This window comes from Hippoglossus hippoglossus, chromosome 9 (assembly GCF_009819705.1).
Source record: "Hippoglossus hippoglossus isolate fHipHip1 chromosome 9, fHipHip1.pri, whole genome shotgun sequence".
NCBI classification, from domain to species: Eukaryota; Metazoa; Chordata; class Actinopteri; order Pleuronectiformes; family Pleuronectidae; genus Hippoglossus; species Hippoglossus hippoglossus.
This window is the reverse complement of record NC_047159.1, coordinates 21,267,863-21,286,453: the sequence shown is the minus strand read 5'-3', so window position 1 is coordinate 21,286,453 and position 18,591 is coordinate 21,267,863. Positions and strand designations below refer to the sequence as shown.

Genomic DNA, 18,591 nt, shown 5'->3' with positions numbered 1-18,591 from the left:
AGGACATGTGGAAAACCAGACAGATGGCCGCAACGGATTCCCATAATATAGCCCGCCTCAGAGATGCTTGTGCTAAAGGAGAAACAAAGCAAGAACATCCTGAAATATCAGGATTACTAGTTACTTTAAACTAAACCGTGCCGCACAGATTTCTGCCTGCAAGTATATTCCCATATAAATTCTCCTTCTGCTTGTGCCCTAAACTGAAAACTAAATAAGATAAAACAAGTCATTTATTTTCTGGAGAAAAATGCTTTAAGTAACAGCTTTGGAAGAAATGTAATCATTCAAATCTTTTCAGACATAAGTGGAATACAGATACAGTATCTGTGGTTATGTCACAGCGGGTCTATCACGTTATGTGATCGCAATTTCTTCCCCACGGATTCCAGCTTCATCAGTATTCTACTGGTGGAATATGAATCTTCCAGGCCACTGGAACACATTCATCATGTGGCTAACGGTGATATTACCCTCATTCATCAAAAAGTGGTGGGTAAATCGGCACAGCTGTGACAGCTCCAGATAAACTTTCGACGTTTCTGCCACACCGTTCTGTCAGACAGAACCTGGACTGTTGCTGTGGTGGAAGCTATCAAAACACCTAGTTATTAACAGGCCATTGTTCTACTCTGTAACAGACAAGTGAGGAGACGATGACAATATTTATGACTGCTGACACTGTCCTGTTTATTTACTATCCAGTAAATGAATTCCACTGTTCCCAGCAGTTCGATGAAATTATAAAAGGAAGTGTTTCAGAGCTGAGAGGGCAGGACAGAGTTTCTCTACCATCTAGTGGTGAACTGAAGTCACTCGATGCAGCAGTTAGAGGAGGTGGTCTGTCTTTTTCAGCAGCCCAAAAAAACCCCAAAACATTTTTGTTCGTAAATAATAAGCAGTTAGAGTCGCATGGAGACCGGTGGTGCTGGTGACTGCAGCTCCTGGTCCAGCAGCCGGAAGAGCATGGCACTTTTGTTGCACTGTGAGATTTGTCCCAGGGATCGGTGGAGCTGAGACTGCAGGTAGTGGACGTCCCGCAGCCGCTCCTTACAGCTCAGCTTGGAAAAATAAGCCGCGGCCTCGTTCAGCGTGTCAACAGCCAAGACTGCCAAATTCAAATCTGTTAGGGAGATAATAAGCAGCAGTGTGTGAATGTAAATGAACAAACCACATGAAGCTGCGAGATAGGGATCAGTGTTCGACAGGGGGGTGAGGCCATTACCTGCTTGCCCTTGTCTGTTTGGCCAGAACCCAGCCACCGCCATCTGACAGCGGGCCGTCAACAGCAGGGCTCGACCTTTATCTATGACCGCTCCGTGGGCCAGAACGGGCTCAAGGGCTTCATGAAGGACATTCAGAGCCTGCTCAGGGACCCCCAGCATTAACTGCAGAGAGGAGAGAAAACAATATTATAAAAATACATTTACTTGTGTAGCAATTTTTAAAACACAGTGACAAAGTGCTCCATATATACAGCTAGTTAAAATTAGAAACTGACCGATATGGATTTTTGAGGGGTGATGCCAATACGGATATTAGGGAGTGAAAATATGTTCTGGCTCTAATACAAATACAGGAATACATACAACCAGACATACAATAAAGCATACACTCATTCACAGACAAATGAATTAAGCATGCAACCAAAATAAACAATCACTTGAGTCGAACATAGAATGTTGAAATTAGTTTCCTGTAGCCTTTTAAAACAAACCACAGGTTCAGCAGATTGGGAAAAAAAAGGTTGCTTCAAAGTTCAGGGACAGGAACCTGAAAACCCCAAGAGGCCGGCCACTTAAATAAAGGGCTCAACATCTCAGCTACAGCAGGAGCCAGGCCTGAAATGTAATTAATAAGAGTTTTAAATCTATTCTACATTTTATTTTAGCCAGTGAACGGAGGCAAGAATTGGGCCGATGTGGGACTGATGACTGGTGTTAGTTAATAGTTAAGATGCAGCATTTTGGACCAGCTTTAGATGGGTTAGGGAGAACTGAGTAATTCAGGTGAAAAAATAATTACAGTCATGTAAATGGGTGATGATTTGCATGACTCCTTGTTGTTTTTAGTAGAAAAATAGAGAAAATTAAATACACACACACACACACACACACACACACACACACACACACACACACACACACACACACACACACACACACACACACACACACACACACACACACACACACACACACACACACACTGAAGATAAAGGCTGCAGGGAGCTGTAAGTCTGTGTCTCTGTTGGGTCTGACCTGAGAAAAGGCCAGGTGAAGGATGGTCTCTGAGGCCAGCGACTGTAGGTGGTGCTGTCTAGCTAAGGCCAGCGCCTGCAGGAGGAGAGGAAGAGCTGTGGAGAAGCCAGATGACTCCCAGTGGAGCTCAGCTGTGGCGAGCATCACTCTGTATGACACATAAACAGGCAGTGATGCAGACGAGAATAAAACAATGACTTATCCCTGATCCCTGGAAAAGGAAGATGGAAAGATATCTATTTTTATTTGTCCAACAGGTGAGTCAACTCAATTCCACAAATAAGAAGCTAGTGTGTTCACTCTGCGCGCTTTTCCAGTAAATAGAAATCATCCCAAAACCTGTAACCGACAATGTAACATAAATGAGCGCCTACCTGATGACCGTCTCTGTGCATTTAGTCTTCTCACAGTGAAGCTGTAGCCGCTGTAAGATGCTGTACGCCTCGGTGCTGCGGTTAAGAGCCTTCAGAACTTGAGCTTTCCTATCAACAAACACACGGTGACTGCGTCAGCACAAGTATGAGTCAGACTTTGTGAGGACCAGAACAGAAGGTTTGTGCCTCAGTGTTACCTGTAGAGACCCTCGGTTCTGTTTAAGGCAGAGATGGCTGCAACGAGTGGCTCCGCTAAGTGGTACTTTCCTTCGTTCATGTGTCTCTCAAACTGGATTTTAAGGTCACACAGCATCCAGAGCTGAAGCAGTGATTCAAGTAAACAAACACACAAACAAACAAAAAAACAATGAACATATTGTGCATCACATAATAAAGCAGTTCTCATACTAAAAAAACAACAAAACAAAAAAATGTTCATACACATTTCATCAAAAATAGGTAAAGACCATTTTTTAAATATATCTTATTAAATAAAAACTTAGTATGCTATACAAATATACAACCTTCTTTAAAACAGCATATACATTTTGTAGTAACAACAAAATGGTGCTAAACACTGAGATAAACTCCGTCAATTGCTACAGCAGGCAGCTAAAGCAAGAGCGCTAACTCAATCAATCAATTGCTATCTAGAGGGTGTCGAAGTTAGTGTGGTTTAGTTTCATCACATATTTCAAAGGTTAAAAATAGCTAATTGATTGAATTATTTCAAATAGTTGTCTGATCTAAAGGATTTTTAATATAGTCATTAAAAAGGGACAACAAATAGCACATTTTGGTAGATACTACATTTTCTACCTGACAATTTTTGTAGTGAAAACTCTTATTTATTTTGTTTTATTTAATCTAAAGGCAGAGTGTTATCTGTTTTTGGTAGTATGTAGGATTTACCACAATGACTTCTACTAAATAAAGGTATAAAATGAAGAAAATACAATTTTAATCTCTACGATGATTCTCAGTCATTCAGGCCATGACCTTTTTTAGGAGTTGGACATGTTTACGTAGGCAACTGGACCTTTATTTTTGCTCTTACAACTTCTGACCATGACCTGGATGACTGAGAATCTTCACAGATATGCAACTGGACTTGCTTGTGTTTCTTTAACACCGCTCATCCAAAAGGCTTCTTCAGTTCAAACTGACTAGAGGGAGGTTTCAGGTGACCTTAAAACCCTTTTTCTAAACTTCACTCTGCAGTCACAGCTTCTGTAGAAAAGAGAATAAAAGAGGTTAGTGAGCTCACCTTCGCATGCAGTGAGTGAGGAGGAAACTGTTCTTTCAGATGCTGGAGAATCTCTGAAACTGCGAAGTACAGGCCCTGAGACAGAAACAAAGGTACATGAGACAAAGAGTTGAGAGCTAAACTCTGCCCAGGAGCTGGAAAACAGTTCTGATCAATGTTTATTACTTTCCCGCAAGGCTAGGCCAACTCACTAATGGATGTGCATTAATTAAATGTGTTACCTGCTCAGCGTGTAGCTCAGCCAGGTGGCAAAGAGCCACGGTGAAGGCCTCTGTGTTGTTCTGCTGGACCCCGAAGTTGACTGGCTCCAGACTGCTCATGTTGAGAAGCAGCTGGGCCTGCTGCAGAGCCATGGTGCTGCAAAAGACAAGGGAGGCCACATTAATGACGATAACGTCCTGGTCATCTACGGCCAGTGTATTTATGTTGCAAAGTCAAACGTGAGCAGAAGATATTCGGTGGCCTCAGATGTTAACCCATGCATACAAATATCAGACATTTGTCGTACTTCACAGAGCGGATTAAACACGGAGCAGGTTGTGTGCTAGCATGCAGTCTCCTGTCAGTAACTGTGAACAGACATGACAACTGTGTGGTGGCAAGGTGAGCCTGACCTCTTGCCATACATCCTCCATATGGACGTAGTCTGAGCCAGGCTGATCTCGATCAGCTCCGACAGACTGTGCTTCCAGTGCAGGATGTCCGTGTCCTTCAGTGCGTCCATCAGTTTGTGTGCCGTCTTACCCTGTGTCGCCCCCTGCTGGACCAATGACTGAATGCCCAGAGAAGCCAGGTACTGCAACAGAGAGTATTATCAGTCAGTGTGGTGATAACACAAGTCAATAATCACATATGCAAAGGTTTAAGAGTTTAAGAACACTTTCTTGTTTTGTGGATTAGGATATAAGGCGACGGGTGCTGCTCACAATCAACACATTTATCTCTTGTACATAAAGTATAATTACTAGGTGTGTAACGATTCTGAAACTGAGATTAAAAACCATGATAGAAAAATCTTATATCAAATGTAGGCAAGTTTAATAAGCTCAACCTCAAAATAACAACTCTTAGTCCCCTGCTACATTCAAGTCAGCAGTGGTGAAACATGTTGGCCCCTTGGTCCCTGAACCACAAAATTAAAAACAATGAAACGAAGTATGAACCAAGCCATGGATTTGTCGAATCATTACATCCCTAATAATTACATTTGAACAAGCATTTTAGAATTTCATTTTCACCAGTTTTAATGAGAAAAACTCCAAAAGGCAGGAGACGAACTGACCTGTGAAATTCTAACTTTCTAACATAAACTGCAAAACATTCATATGCTCAGTCCTCAGAATAAAGACACCTAATATTTCCACATGATCAAGTGCTCATAACCAAGTGCACGGATCCCTGAAGCATTGCAATGCGATGTGTTGCAAACATATCTCCTTATTTTAACCAAACTGCTTATTACTTCACCCCCAGTAAATGTATGGCAGTAATGTAAAAAAAGAAAAAAAAGATCCAATTTATCTCCTTTTGTTTTCCATCCAAATGTTGCCAAGTATTAGTATATAGTATATATTTACATAATTAGTGTCTCAAAAACAAACTCTTGTTATTACAGACACAGATAAACTGATGCAATGAAGTACAGTCACAATCATTGTTTCCCTTGTATGAATGCAGGATTTGAATGGATGCTTAGGTTTTTCCTAATTTGAGACAGATGTTTCATTTTGTGTTTAATGTAAATGCATGTGCTCTGTAAACATTTGGATTATAGCACTTTCTGTTACATTTTGCAAATTCAAACTTATGACAACGGAGCAAAAGCAATTCAAAAATAAAGAAAAGCCACTTTGACACACTCGTTGCTGTTTGTTGTTATATTATGTGAAACTCACTGGCAGGCAGAAATGGGCAGCCATTTTCACTGAATCCTCAGTTAACACAGTGCTGTCGGATCCCTTCATCTGTTCCAGGGTGTAGAGCCAACTCTGATAGAGGACACAAAGAGAAAGGGAGAAATAATCTAAGAGATACTCTTTAAATTCAGCCATAATGAACCATCATGTCATGGAACAACAGTGACAGGTAGTGAAATAAAAGTTGAAACAAAGTTTACCAGACAGTGCTGCAAGCACACGTGGTCATTGGACTCCTGGGCAATACGGATGGCCTCCTGTAGAGCCAGATCAGCCTGCTGACTGAGGGGGGAGAGAAAATGATTCATTCTTTCTTTGCTTAGGAACTTGTCCATGAACTAAGAACTCCACCAGCACTTGAACTTACTAGTGACCGAAGCGACAGTGCAGGCTCGCCAAGTTAAGAGCAGCATAGCGGAGACTTCGACCATAGCCCTCATCCCCGTTGCTCTTCCCCTCATTTCCGGACAAGATGAGGCGGTCGAAATAATGAAGGAGACTGTGGGCGGAGAGGAAGATGTCCTGGACTCTCATGCTGTTCAAGTAGTTCAGGTAATGCTGCAGAGATACAAAAGACCAGAGAGCTGATGAAATTCGCCCTAAAACTCATTGGAATTGATCAATTTGAGACATGTTTCATAACAGTTATTGTGGAAGTTTGGGGGATGGGTCTCACCGCCTCAGCAAAGTCTGGGTTAAACTTCAGCATGTTGTTGAGCTCTTCCTGCAGCGCAGCAGGCTTCAGAGCTTTGTTCTCATCATTCTTCAGAAGATATGCCTGGTGGAAGATGTTCAAAAACAAGTGCCATCTAGTTTTCACACACGATGTTGATGGTTTCATTTTTACCATTGTGTCTTGAAAAAAAGATGGCCCCTATACAGTTTAGTTCACTTCGGCCGTGACTGAAACACTCACCTGTCTTGCCAGAAAATACTCAGCTTGTTTCTGTGACAGGGGACCTCTGCTTGGAGTATTATCATTTCTAGGAACAAAATAACACACCAATGTAAAAAACTAAAATCACTCACAAAAAAATCAAAAGTGGCTTTTCAATTTCCATGCTATATTGTGTTACATTTACATGAATCACATGACTTTAAGGGCCCTGTTCAGACCTGCTATTAATATCCAACCTGAGAGATTTGATCACAAGTGGACAACATGAAGTACCAGTGTTCACCCCTGCCAATAAAATGAGTCCTGAATGTTTCTCCTTTGACCACCTGTGATTGGATCCCCACTCAATACGCAAATGATCATTTCTGTCCGTAAAGACCCAATTATGTTTGTTTTACACAATTTGAGTTTACAGATGTAACACTGTGTGTGTGTGTGTCGGTGCCCATGTCTATCTATAGATATAGGGGGCCAATTTTGGTTCAACACCATCACTGTGAGGACATTTTGGCTGGTCCTGACAAAGTCAAAGGGCTGTTTGAGGGTTAAGACTCAGTTATAGAGTTATGTAAGAGTAAGATTTAGGTTTATTTATGATTGGTAAGGTGAGGGTAAGGGGCTGGGGAATGCATTATGCCAATGAGTGTCCTCACAACTATAGAGAGACAAGCGTGTGAGTGTGTGTCAGCCCAAGTGAGAGAGAAGTCGGGGGGGGGCTGAATAAATCTTGTGCAGCTGAGTTAGAAACTTGCACAATGTAGTGGGTGAAGCAAATATTAAAAAAGATGGCACCATCGAGGAATGGATGCAATATACTTGTCTTTTCCTTGATAGTTGAACATAATTCCAAGAAGAGCATCACTAACCGAAGCTCTGACGCGTGCAGTGGGGTGTCCATCTCCTCTTTGCCTATTCTGTCTCCTACAGTATCTTCGGTGCTGGTAAGGTCCATATCTGAGTCGTCGGCGACCAGCGCTGGCAAACCCATCTGCCCATCATTAGGCTTGGCGTAGTGACTGTGGTAGTAGTGCTGCAGGGACTTGTAGAGTTTGTAGACCTGACTGAAGGACAGCTTGTTGTAGGCCAGGAGCATGTGCCTCATAAAAAGTCCTGAAAACAACAACAAAGCAGTGGAGTTACTTAATGCAAGTCTCCTTAACAACAATAATACTGATCTTTCCAATCAGACTTAAGGTGCAGTCGTCGAATCATGAGTACTACTCACCCACAACACTGGTTTTATATGCCTCAGAATCAAAAGCAGTGAATGGAGTGGGAAGAGTGGAGAAGAAGTACTCCATGTCTTTCAGCTCACCATCTGCCATTTCATGCAGCCTTTGAATGAACAAAACAAAAAAAAAAGCCTCAGCAACAAGATTATTGTGATGTCGTCTAGGTAATAACATCGATCTGGGCCTTCGCTGTCAGGAGCCTTTCCCTATGGAATAGTTTACCAGAGGAGCTCAGACTGTTTTTTAAAATCATCCCTCAAAATGTACTTTTACTGAATAAGTTTGACTTGATTGTTTTTGATCATCATGTTTCTTTTATCCTTTGTTCCATTAATTTAAATGTTTTATCATTCCCTGTATTTGATTTGAAATGTTATCGTATTGTTATTTTGCTTGTTGTCTTTAATGTTTTGTTTTCTTGTATTTATTTGTCCTCATTGCGACAGCTATATAAATTCACTTATTCTTCTAATCACATACAAAGCACTACACGGACTGGCCCCTCATTATACTTGTGAATTATTGTGTCCCCTTCACATGGAGAGATCCCTAAACCCAGATTTAAAACTGAGGGTGACCGGACCTCAACAGTTTTAAGAGGTTGTTTAAAAACTCACCTATATTGTTAATATTTTAACTTGGTCTAGTCCTTATGTTCCCATTGTTTTTGCTTGCCCTCTGTGGTGTTGTTATTCTTCTATCGTTTATGTTTTACTCTGTAATTTCCTGCTTTTGTCTTAATGTTTGTTTTGTACAGCACCTTGTAACTTTGGTTTTGGGAGGTGCTTTATAAATAAAATGTACTTACTTACTTACTATTATTATTATTTTAACCAAGAAAAAGACCTTATTAATATAAAGTGACCTGACTTCCTGAACTTCTGGGGACTGTGGGAGCACCTGGAGTCTGAGCCTAATACAGGCTGCACAGTGTTGATGTATCAGATGCAGTCAGTGTGCATCATACCTGAGTTTGACAGCATAAGCGGTCTGAGGACAACACTCCTCCACCGTCTGCAGGAACTGACCCAGAGTCAGGTCCGGACCCTGATGAAAACAAACACGACAGACAAAGATCCATCACCTGCCTCAGCGCAGCGCAGCGACAGACACAACTACATGATCCACACCGACCTGCTGCAGGGGGAGAATCAGCTTGTTGAGTCGTCTTCTCTCCGGCAGCGTGATCTTCGATGCGGTCATCTCGTACAGCAGCGCCAGCACGGAGATCTTATACGGAGTCACCCAGTCTTTGATGCCGAACACGTTAGCGTGCACCACTCCGTTCGTCATCATGGGGTTGAAATACAAACTTTCGTGCACACTCGCCATCTTCGCGGGGGTTTAGTTACGGACACGCAGCAGTTTCAGGATGAAGCGGGTCGACATGTAGCGGAAGCTTCTTCAACCGCTGCAGTCACACAGGCAGCAGCTAGCTAGCTAACGTGGCTAGCTTACACTGAGCATCAGCTAAGTCCTGTGAAGAAACAACAAGTGAGCGGACACTAAGCATCTCACTGACAGAGAACTGCCCCGTCGGTCTGATCCTCGTTTACAGTCTATGGTCTGATCAGGTAGTTTATTTAAAACATGTTGATAACACTGAAGTTTCTCCTTTCAAACCGCCCTCCCTCCGTCCCCTTTTAATTACGTCATCAAGAGGCAGGGTTTTTTTTTTTATCAAACTTTATTTGTAAGTTTGGTTTTGGGCACAGACTGACCATCAACAACTGTAAACTAGAAATAATGATAATAATAATACTGTTGAGGTGACAGTTAAAATGCTGTTTTTGTTTTTTTAAAGGTTGATATTGTGTGTGATTTGAGTACATCATACTTTATTTTGAAGGTTTTGATGGGTGTCATAACTATACTTGTTATAAGTATATAGTAACAAGTATATCTATGTGTATTATATTGACTATTATTTATGCTTATTAGTGCTCAGCCAGAGTTGTAGTTACACAATGTGACCACCAGAGAGCAGCATACAGAATCAGTCTGCCTCTCTACCAAGCGTCAAGGTCCATGTAGCGTCCCAAACTTCTGATTGACACTTAAAAAAACAAGTTGTATCAAGTCAAATAACAATAATTTTTATCATTTTACGTTTTAATCAATAAAATTAAGTAATGCAGAATGTGATCAAACATGAATCAGATAGAAAATTAAAAGTTGGTGGTTGTTTACAAGTTGAACAGCAGGGTTTTGAGTATAGGTCCACTTGTTAAGTGTTTCTGGAAAAACAATAAATCAGTTATTGAGAAACAGTAAATTAATTGTCCAATGTTTTCGCCATTTTCTCATAATTTCCTTTCTCTCTCTGGTGACTCTTGTCATAAGTTATTTTAACTTTGTAGATTATATTCAAGAATTCCATTTTAATTAGTTGAATATGATATTATGTAAAGAAACATTACATGCAATCGACTGAAGTTTGTCCAGTTTTTGTCCCGGTATAATTTAATAATCTTCAGAATATAATGTCAAATAAACCCAAAACTTTATTTACAATTCTTCAAGTCAACATGTTCCCACCATGTGATGGATGCTGTATCATTTGGCAGATGGCTGACAAAGCTAAGGAGACTGGAGCAGGCTCTGCCCTCGGGCCATGCAGAGAGCTCGGTCGGTTTCTTCACATCCTTCAGCAGTGTGTTGGTCACCTGGTGGCTCTGCACACGGCTCAACCCCAGTCTGCTTTCAATTGACAAAGTGATGAGTGAGAGGAGTTCAACTCATATAAGTTAGAGATACACGTTCTGATGTTGTTTCAGTTTTACATCTCTAATCCAAAAGTGTCTGTTTTAAACACCAACCACTGAATTCTGGGATTCCAGGACATGATTAACTCCTATAAAAATCAAACAACTAACCCCACTACTGCTGCAACAGCCACTGACCTCATAACTTCTAATACCTCTTCCAGTACTTTAATTTGTTTATTCTGAACACTCCTGTCCTGCCCCCCTGATTTAGATTAATACTATAACTATAAGCCAATCATCTGCTAATATCTGGATGTTGACATGTATTCTGTCCGACTATTCAATCGACAAAGAAATTTCACCTGCAGTGGATCCAGTGAGAGTTGAATACTTAACCTCAACATGATTCAGCATGTTGAGGTTAAGCTATCATATCTCATGTGTTGTACTGTATCAGTGACATCAAGGTCTTGCAGAATAACTGATGGGGTGAACGGAATAGCACAAAAAAATCGTTAAATCCAGTCTATAGCTGATTTACTTAAAAGCAGGTAAAACTATAAATAACAGCTTTATGTTTAAAGTTTTGTCAACTTATGTTTGAAAATAAAAACAGTGATTGCATGTTTAAAAGTATTTCAGTAACTTGCTGAACAAAAAACTCCACTAGGTGAGTAAAAAACGATTCTTTGTTGTGGTTTGATGCGGTGTCTTTCAATGTTGTCAAGGTCATTCAGAGAAATGTCAATACAAAATTTATAAGACGTGTAAAGAAGTGTGAATAAGTGTTTTAGGTTTGGTTCTTTGCTGAACATAGTACGACTATCGACCAATTGCCGCTTAATATCTAGTAGCTCACATTCTAACAAAACCATTAATTTCTGTACTTTTTAGTTGCGGCAGTCTCCAATGCCTTTTAAGAAATGTTTACACCCTGTGATGGCCAAAATAATCAGAAGCAAACAATACAAACAAAAAGCATAGTCTCATACAATGGGCTAAAAATCAAGTAGCTTACAGTGTCTTTACACCTACACAAAGATCTGTGTATAAATCATTCTGATGTATAATACCCAGTGTGTACATCCAGGTTTTAATGCATCAAAATGTATGTATTTTATTATACAAAAAAACACTCAAATATGACTATTCTATACTAAGTATTGCTTATTTGTACAGGTTTTAGCCAATAATCTAAAACCTAGTGTAAATTCTTTATGATATTATATATGTAGCAGACAATTTTCAGTTTCCCCTCACAAAGTTAAGTATAACTTTACAAGTCATTCACAAAACCTTTTGTTTGTAAAAGCATGAACGCGAGGACAAATGTGTGGCTTACCATTTTTAGTTTTTTATAATCTGTTCTACAAGGTCAATAAATCTATAAATGATTCATCGTTTTACAAAGCTTGTCGTGTCTGCAAATCTAAAGTGTAAACTACTTACATATGCATGGTGCACCATGATATGCTGCCCAAACAATATTATCTCTACACTGACATTCTGAAATAAAAAAATGCAATTTAATCAGCGGGGATATGTAGTCAGTTATCTTGTGTTAGTTAATACAGAACCTCAAACTTCAGTCAATCAGATAGGAGCTTTTCTGATCCTGTACTTGCTACACTGTGCAATATGGAGCATAACTAGTATCTACTGTATGAACACACTCACTTTTATAACATGTGTGTCCAAGTCACACATACAGCAGAGAAATTAATCTAGAAAACCTGAGATTTTTAATCATATTTCAAAATTTGTACTTAGTTACCTTTAATCATACTCTTACATAGTTAGTACTGGTCAAAATGATCTGGCTAAACAATGACCTCAAATTACCCCAACAGGGCTATTATTTTAAATATTAGTATTCCCAAGAGTTACTTTAAAGGAAATTACTTCTTTAGAGATAAAGATAGAGATAATAGAAATAAAACTGAAATTATTCACTCTTTTGCACATTTGATAATACCTGCCTGTCTTGTCACTCACTTGGTTTCATAATTAAATCATACATTTGCTAAAGCAACATTTTAAGATCTCCAACTTTGCATGAGGTCATATACATTGTAAATTTATCAACATACTGTACATGGACACACAATCTCTGTAATTGTAGAGCTAATAGGAGATGAGTTTAACAGTATCAAAATACATTGCTGTGGCAGTCATACACAGCCTTTGTCTATTGCCCTGATCAATGATATGGATGGGAAAAAACATGATTATTGGATGAGCTTAAACTCTGATGATAGAGATAAAATAGGAAGATGAAGCCTGAAATGTGAAAACAAAAAAAGAACTTACCCGCGGTACTGTATATACATATTTGTATGCGCACAACCGGAATAAGAGAGATCATTTCCAGAAGATGGCAGTGTTGAACTACCAGCTTATTCAGTCTGTTTCAGAATTTCATAGAATGAGAATGCAGTGTGAGAATGATGAGAGCCCCCTCCCTCACTTTGTCTCTCTCCCTCTTTCTCCTGTTAAGCTGAGGTCGGTAGACGCTGTACAATGACACCTGTCAGATTTGATATTTACGAAAAGCTTAAATGAATTGACTGTTAACGCCTTTTGCCATTTTTTGTCAATACATGAGTCACAGTGAGCTAACAGTACCAACTGTGAGACTGCACAGTTTGTAGGATTAAAGATTGAAGAGATCAGCAAACACACAAACATGTGTGTCGAGCTGAGAAACTGTCATCAGATTCCAGGTTTTATGAGTTATGAATAACAAAACTCTATCTATCTATCTATCTATCTATCTATCTATTTATCTATCTATCTATCTATCTATCTATCTATCTATCTATCTATCTATCTATCTATCTATCTATACATCCATCCATCCATCCATCCATCCATCCATCCATCCATCCATCCATCTTCTTTGCAAACATTGAAAGTTGAAAAGCAGTCTATTCAGATTTAAATGGATTGGGGAGTACCTATTCAATCAAAATATATTTAACATACTCAGAGCAAAATTGTTTAAAAAACAAAGCAGCAAACATGTAGAGGCAATATATTTTCATAACCTGCTGTCATTTCAATAGGTGTAATTTCTTTGATGGAGGATCTTGAAACTTTAAAAAAGCAAATTTCTGCCCTGAAACGACTTCATCACAATTATGAAAAATTGTTTTTAAAAAATAGTTGAGGAAGCATCATTGCTTTATACCAGCTGGAACATCATCAAACACAAAAACAGACCTACACAAATGGTTTCTCTGTATTTTCTTCACGGGAATTAAAAAATACCTATAAGCACTTTCTTGCTGCGAGTTAGCTTAGCACCAGTCTCATGGCTGCAACCCAAAAATGTCAGTTCAGCGTAGCTTAGTGATAAGGCTGGAAACAGGTGGACAGAGCTAATCAAATCTGACCAGCAGCACCAACAGCTCATTAATTAATATCTGACATCTCAGTGATTTCATAAAAACTGAAGAGGAAAGATGACACATGGAGCTTTAGAAGGGCTGGTGGAAGATTGTGTTACCAAGGTAGCTGTTTCCAGAATGTATGCTGCTGCTACATGTTTAAGCTAATGTATATCTGGGCAAGAAAGAGAATTTACCCTACCTGGTGGCTGGCTGCAGTATTGGCAAAAAGTTTAGGTAATAAATGTTGCCTCATCCATGTTAGTGGATGGGATGTGCACCAAACTAAAATTCACGTCAAAAATATGTTTTCTCAAAGATGGTTTCTGTCATTTGACATTGTTCGTCTCACATTGATGCTTGTTCAAGTGTTTAATTTTCCCACTTAGTTTTGTTTAAATTAGTGATTTGATGTAAAAAAACAGGTTGAAACATCATGATTGACAGCTGAGACTGTCTCCGGATTGGTCGAGCGTTGTACTGGTGGGACCTCGCTACTGCAGCTCCAATCCCAATCGCACAGACTCCAAATATGCACGATAGCAGCATTTGTATCCAGGGTAGTTTGGCTTTGTGTGGCGACATGTCGCCATCTTTATATACAGTCTATGTCTAATAGCATAAGATCCAATTCAAGGTTTTATTGTTTTTGTGTTATTTCATGTGTATGTATAAATTAAATTACTATCACTACTGACTAAGATACATTTCACCTATTCAAAGTAAACTCAAGTGAAGAAGCTATTTTGAGACATTGTGAGAGGGATGCAGGTAGTTTTATATGCTTTTAATGGCTGAATAACTTTGCCAACATTTAGATGTGATAACTAACAACATGTGATTTTACTTAGCTACAAAAGTGTGCCCTTCACCAGCATCCACAACATTTTTCTCTCTTAATTAACCCGTAATTTCTCCCACTTGTTTTTTTGAAATACTATTTGAAATATAACCTCAATTAAGAATTTTCATTTGCAGCAAATTTCTTTCTATATTTCTGTGCATGCTAACAGGAAGGTCACTGAGACTGCTACCTTGAAACATGGCCTGATAAATTGACACATTGAACTCCTCCCTTTTCAAAAGGACGTTTTGTCTACCCATAACAAGTCAAGAATTTTGTTCAACGTATTCACACATCAAGTTAATGCTTTTCTTACAGGCTTTGAAAGTGACAGAACAAATACCACGCATTTTCTTCTCTCAAGCACTCATGTATCCTCCGTTTGAGTAGGCTTTCACGTTGTAGCTCCTTTTAATCACCATGATATCAAAAGAAGAGGATGGCATTCTTCTCCCGCCTCTCTGCTGTTTTTGTCTGACTCTTAAGCGTGTGGAATAGATTATGAAGGATAAACTTATTGTGCCTGGTGTGAGAAATGACAGACCTCTATGTACACTGACCCTGACTCAGCTTCCTGCTGCTTACTGAGTGTCTCTAAATGGATTAAGTTGTCAGTTGGACAGCCCATCTGAGATTTTTAATATCCAGCCTGAGGTATATCAAGAACCGTCTGCCAAATGGTATCAGAGGGATTTACTTCGGTTTTATTGCAACTTTCTCCCTCTCCCCTTTCTCATCTAAGATATGGACATGCCCTCTGTGATTCCTTGAGGGTTTTTCACTTGCACATTAATAACACGTTGAGGAGAGTGAATTAAAAGTATGTTCCATGAATTCCTGAGCAAATATTGTGTTTTTTAACAGCAATTTATTGCACTTGTGAGGTGGAGAACGTAAACCCACAGCTACAGTCATTCATTTCCTGGACTATTTTTACATCTTGGCACGTTTCCATCTGATTGTGTTGTTTGCAACCATCGCAAAGTCAGATAAGAATGAACAATAAGCACAGGCGACTCTTGAGGTCTTAATGGATTTGGGAATAGACAGAACACTGACCAGACGCTTATTGACCTTAAGTGGAAGGACACCCAGCTTGTCCAAAAGTGACACCCATTTCAGCCTTTTTGCAGGGATTCAGTCCCTTCAAATGGACTTCACTTCACTTCCTCTATCCATGGTGCTCATGTTTTGCCCATAGTGCTGTATTTTAAGGATGGAAGAAAGGCATAAAGTCTGTGACAATGCATTTGGATGCATTTAATCACATCAGGTGTCCACAAAAAAGAAACATGTCAGTTGTCTGTGTGTGTTTGTGGATTTTCTTCTCCGGGAAAATGTGTTTGGTTTGCTGAGCCTGGTTATTTGTGCTTGTTTGTGTATCTGTGCCTGTGTTTGTGTGGGCGTGCGTATGAGTGGGTGTTTTCATACCAAGATAATGCCTTGTAACGGTTGCTAGTGTGTGACGTCGTGACAGAGCTGTAAACAGAAAAGCCTGACTACAATACACTGTAAAAAGCTTCCCACTTTCACTAAAGACATGACAGTTTCTGAGTTTAAGCTGGGAAAATGATGCGCCTTCTCCTGGTCAATTAGTGTGCCTCATTATATTATCCAAAAAGAAGATGCACAAATCCTCAACCACTGTTTAGTACAAGTATCGTCGCCACAGAGGAGTTCTGAGAATTGGATTTTGAAGCATATAAAACTGATTTCATAGACGGGCGGCTTTATTTCCAGTGGGTCATTACTGGATGGTTGTATTTTAAATGGTGTAATTTGGTTTCAGTATTACAGTTTGCTTATGCTTTACAGTTCCTGTAATTTCCTCACAATTTCCTCAGATGCTTCCTGGAAAGAGCTAATTTGGTAATTTGGTACAAATCCTTTAGGGAAGAGGCTTCACACTCTTCATAATGTTGCGAGACAGTACAAATATAAAGTACCTTCTGTTTTATTTAAGTTTTTTAATTCAAATTGTTTTTATTTAAAAGTATCAAATTGATAAAAACAATGCAACACCAAACATGTTACACTGAATCAATGAAAAACAGGCAACAAAATCAACAGAATAAAACAAAACCAATCTGGGAACATATATTATATAATATGCAAAACCACTAAAAGGGCACAACTGGTAGACCATAAATAATAGACTATACAAAACATAAATTTGGGTAGCACATTTTCATATTAAAACATTACTGTAGTAGTAATATTTTGCATAAATAACAATCACAGACCTTAGAAATAGATCATTATTGTTTTTAACAATATATTTATTGGATGTTTCAAAATACAGAGCGGTATACAGGGGGAATGTACCCATATCCTGCCATTACAAAAGTACAAAAACATAATAACTAGAGGAGAAAGAGAGAGAAATAACAATAATATTGTATATGTATACGTTAAACAAGCGAGGAAGTGCTGGTTACTTAGATTTTTCAAACTGTGATTCATCAGGAAGAGAAAATGTTCTGTTAACTCATCATCTTTAGCTGGAGGATGCAGCAAAAAAAAATCTTTCCTTGTTTACATTATTCTTTACACTGAAACATTTCACACTGCATAATATTAAACACACCTTATTTTTATAATTAAGTGCAGTTAGATAAGTTTGTCTGTTTCCAGTTCAGATTATTTAATGACTATTTAAGCTTTCAGTATGGTGGTCACGGTTCGGTTGACAAACTGCCAGATGGAAAGTTTGCTCTCGTCACTGTAAGTTATTGAAAAACATAATTTCCTGCAGCCGTTGTAAGTTTGCTACTTGAGTCTCTGTGGTCATGTTGAAGAACAAAAACAATTTCCTGGACTTTCATGAGAGATACAGATGAGACTTGACATAATAAATGAAAAAAGTCCTCATTTATAAACATCAATTAGAAATAAACAAAAGTTAAAATTCCGTGATTATGTAAAATATCTTCTTATAAAACAATTTTAAAATATTGCTTTATTCTATCAACATATGTGCATTTTTTGATTTTTTTAATTAACCACAGCTTTAAAAACATATGAGTAACTGCAGAGATTATCCGTGTAACAGTAATGAAGATGAAAATTAATTCCCACAATTTTACATTTGAATAGAAAGGTGTCTCACAGTATACAAGTAAGCAAATATGTTTTAGACAAGAATATATATGTACAATAACACTATAATTATACAGGGTTTGTGTGGTAGTTAAACTGAGCCTATAGATTTCACTGTTATTAAGAACATACGACTCTATGGTAATTAGACCTACAATGTTGAATGTGATCAGGTCAGTATTTTTTTGTGTTGAACAGCACAAGGACGTATTTCTAATCCTGCTCTTCCTCTCGTCTTCTTCATCGTCTCTTTCTAGTTCTCTCAGTCTCCTCCTCTTGTCCTATTTCTTCCTTCCTGTTCAGTCCACCCACACACACACACACACACACACACACACACACACACACACACACACACACACACACACACACACACACACACACACACACACACACACACACACACACACAATGACACTGGTGATCAGTAGGGTTATTTTAGGCAATTGGTTCATAACTGTTATTATGCTTCAGATAAAATACTGAGGTCTGGACATTAGGACCAAACATTCTAAGTTTGTCAAACTCAAAGTAGAAACTTAAGACATTGAAGGAGACATTATTCTCATATTCATGTTTAATCTTTTTATTCTGGGTTATTAC

At 38.9% G+C, this 18,591-nt stretch overlaps 1 protein-coding gene across 1 annotated transcript; it reads right to left on the bottom strand.

Moving 5' to 3' along the window:
• Positions 1 to 153: 153 nt before the first annotated feature.
• On the bottom strand, positions 154 to 9,639 carry anapc5 (anaphase promoting complex subunit 5). The gene is made up of 17 exons (XM_034596424.1): positions 9,083 to 9,639; positions 8,916 to 8,995; positions 7,942 to 8,051; positions 7,583 to 7,826; positions 6,735 to 6,801; positions 6,495 to 6,596; positions 6,186 to 6,376; positions 6,019 to 6,100; positions 5,798 to 5,890; positions 4,517 to 4,698; positions 4,124 to 4,259; positions 3,903 to 3,977; positions 2,833 to 2,954; positions 2,636 to 2,743; positions 2,262 to 2,409; positions 1,226 to 1,388; positions 154 to 1,123 (listed from the first exon to the last, which is right to left on the bottom strand). The coding sequence occupies exons 1-17, from the start codon at positions 9,278 to 9,280 to the stop codon at positions 903 to 905; spliced, it is 2,322 nt and encodes a 773-aa protein (XP_034452315.1). The 5' UTR covers positions 9,281 to 9,639; the 3' UTR covers positions 154 to 902.
• Between the last annotated feature and the right edge of the window lie 8,952 nt (positions 9,640 to 18,591).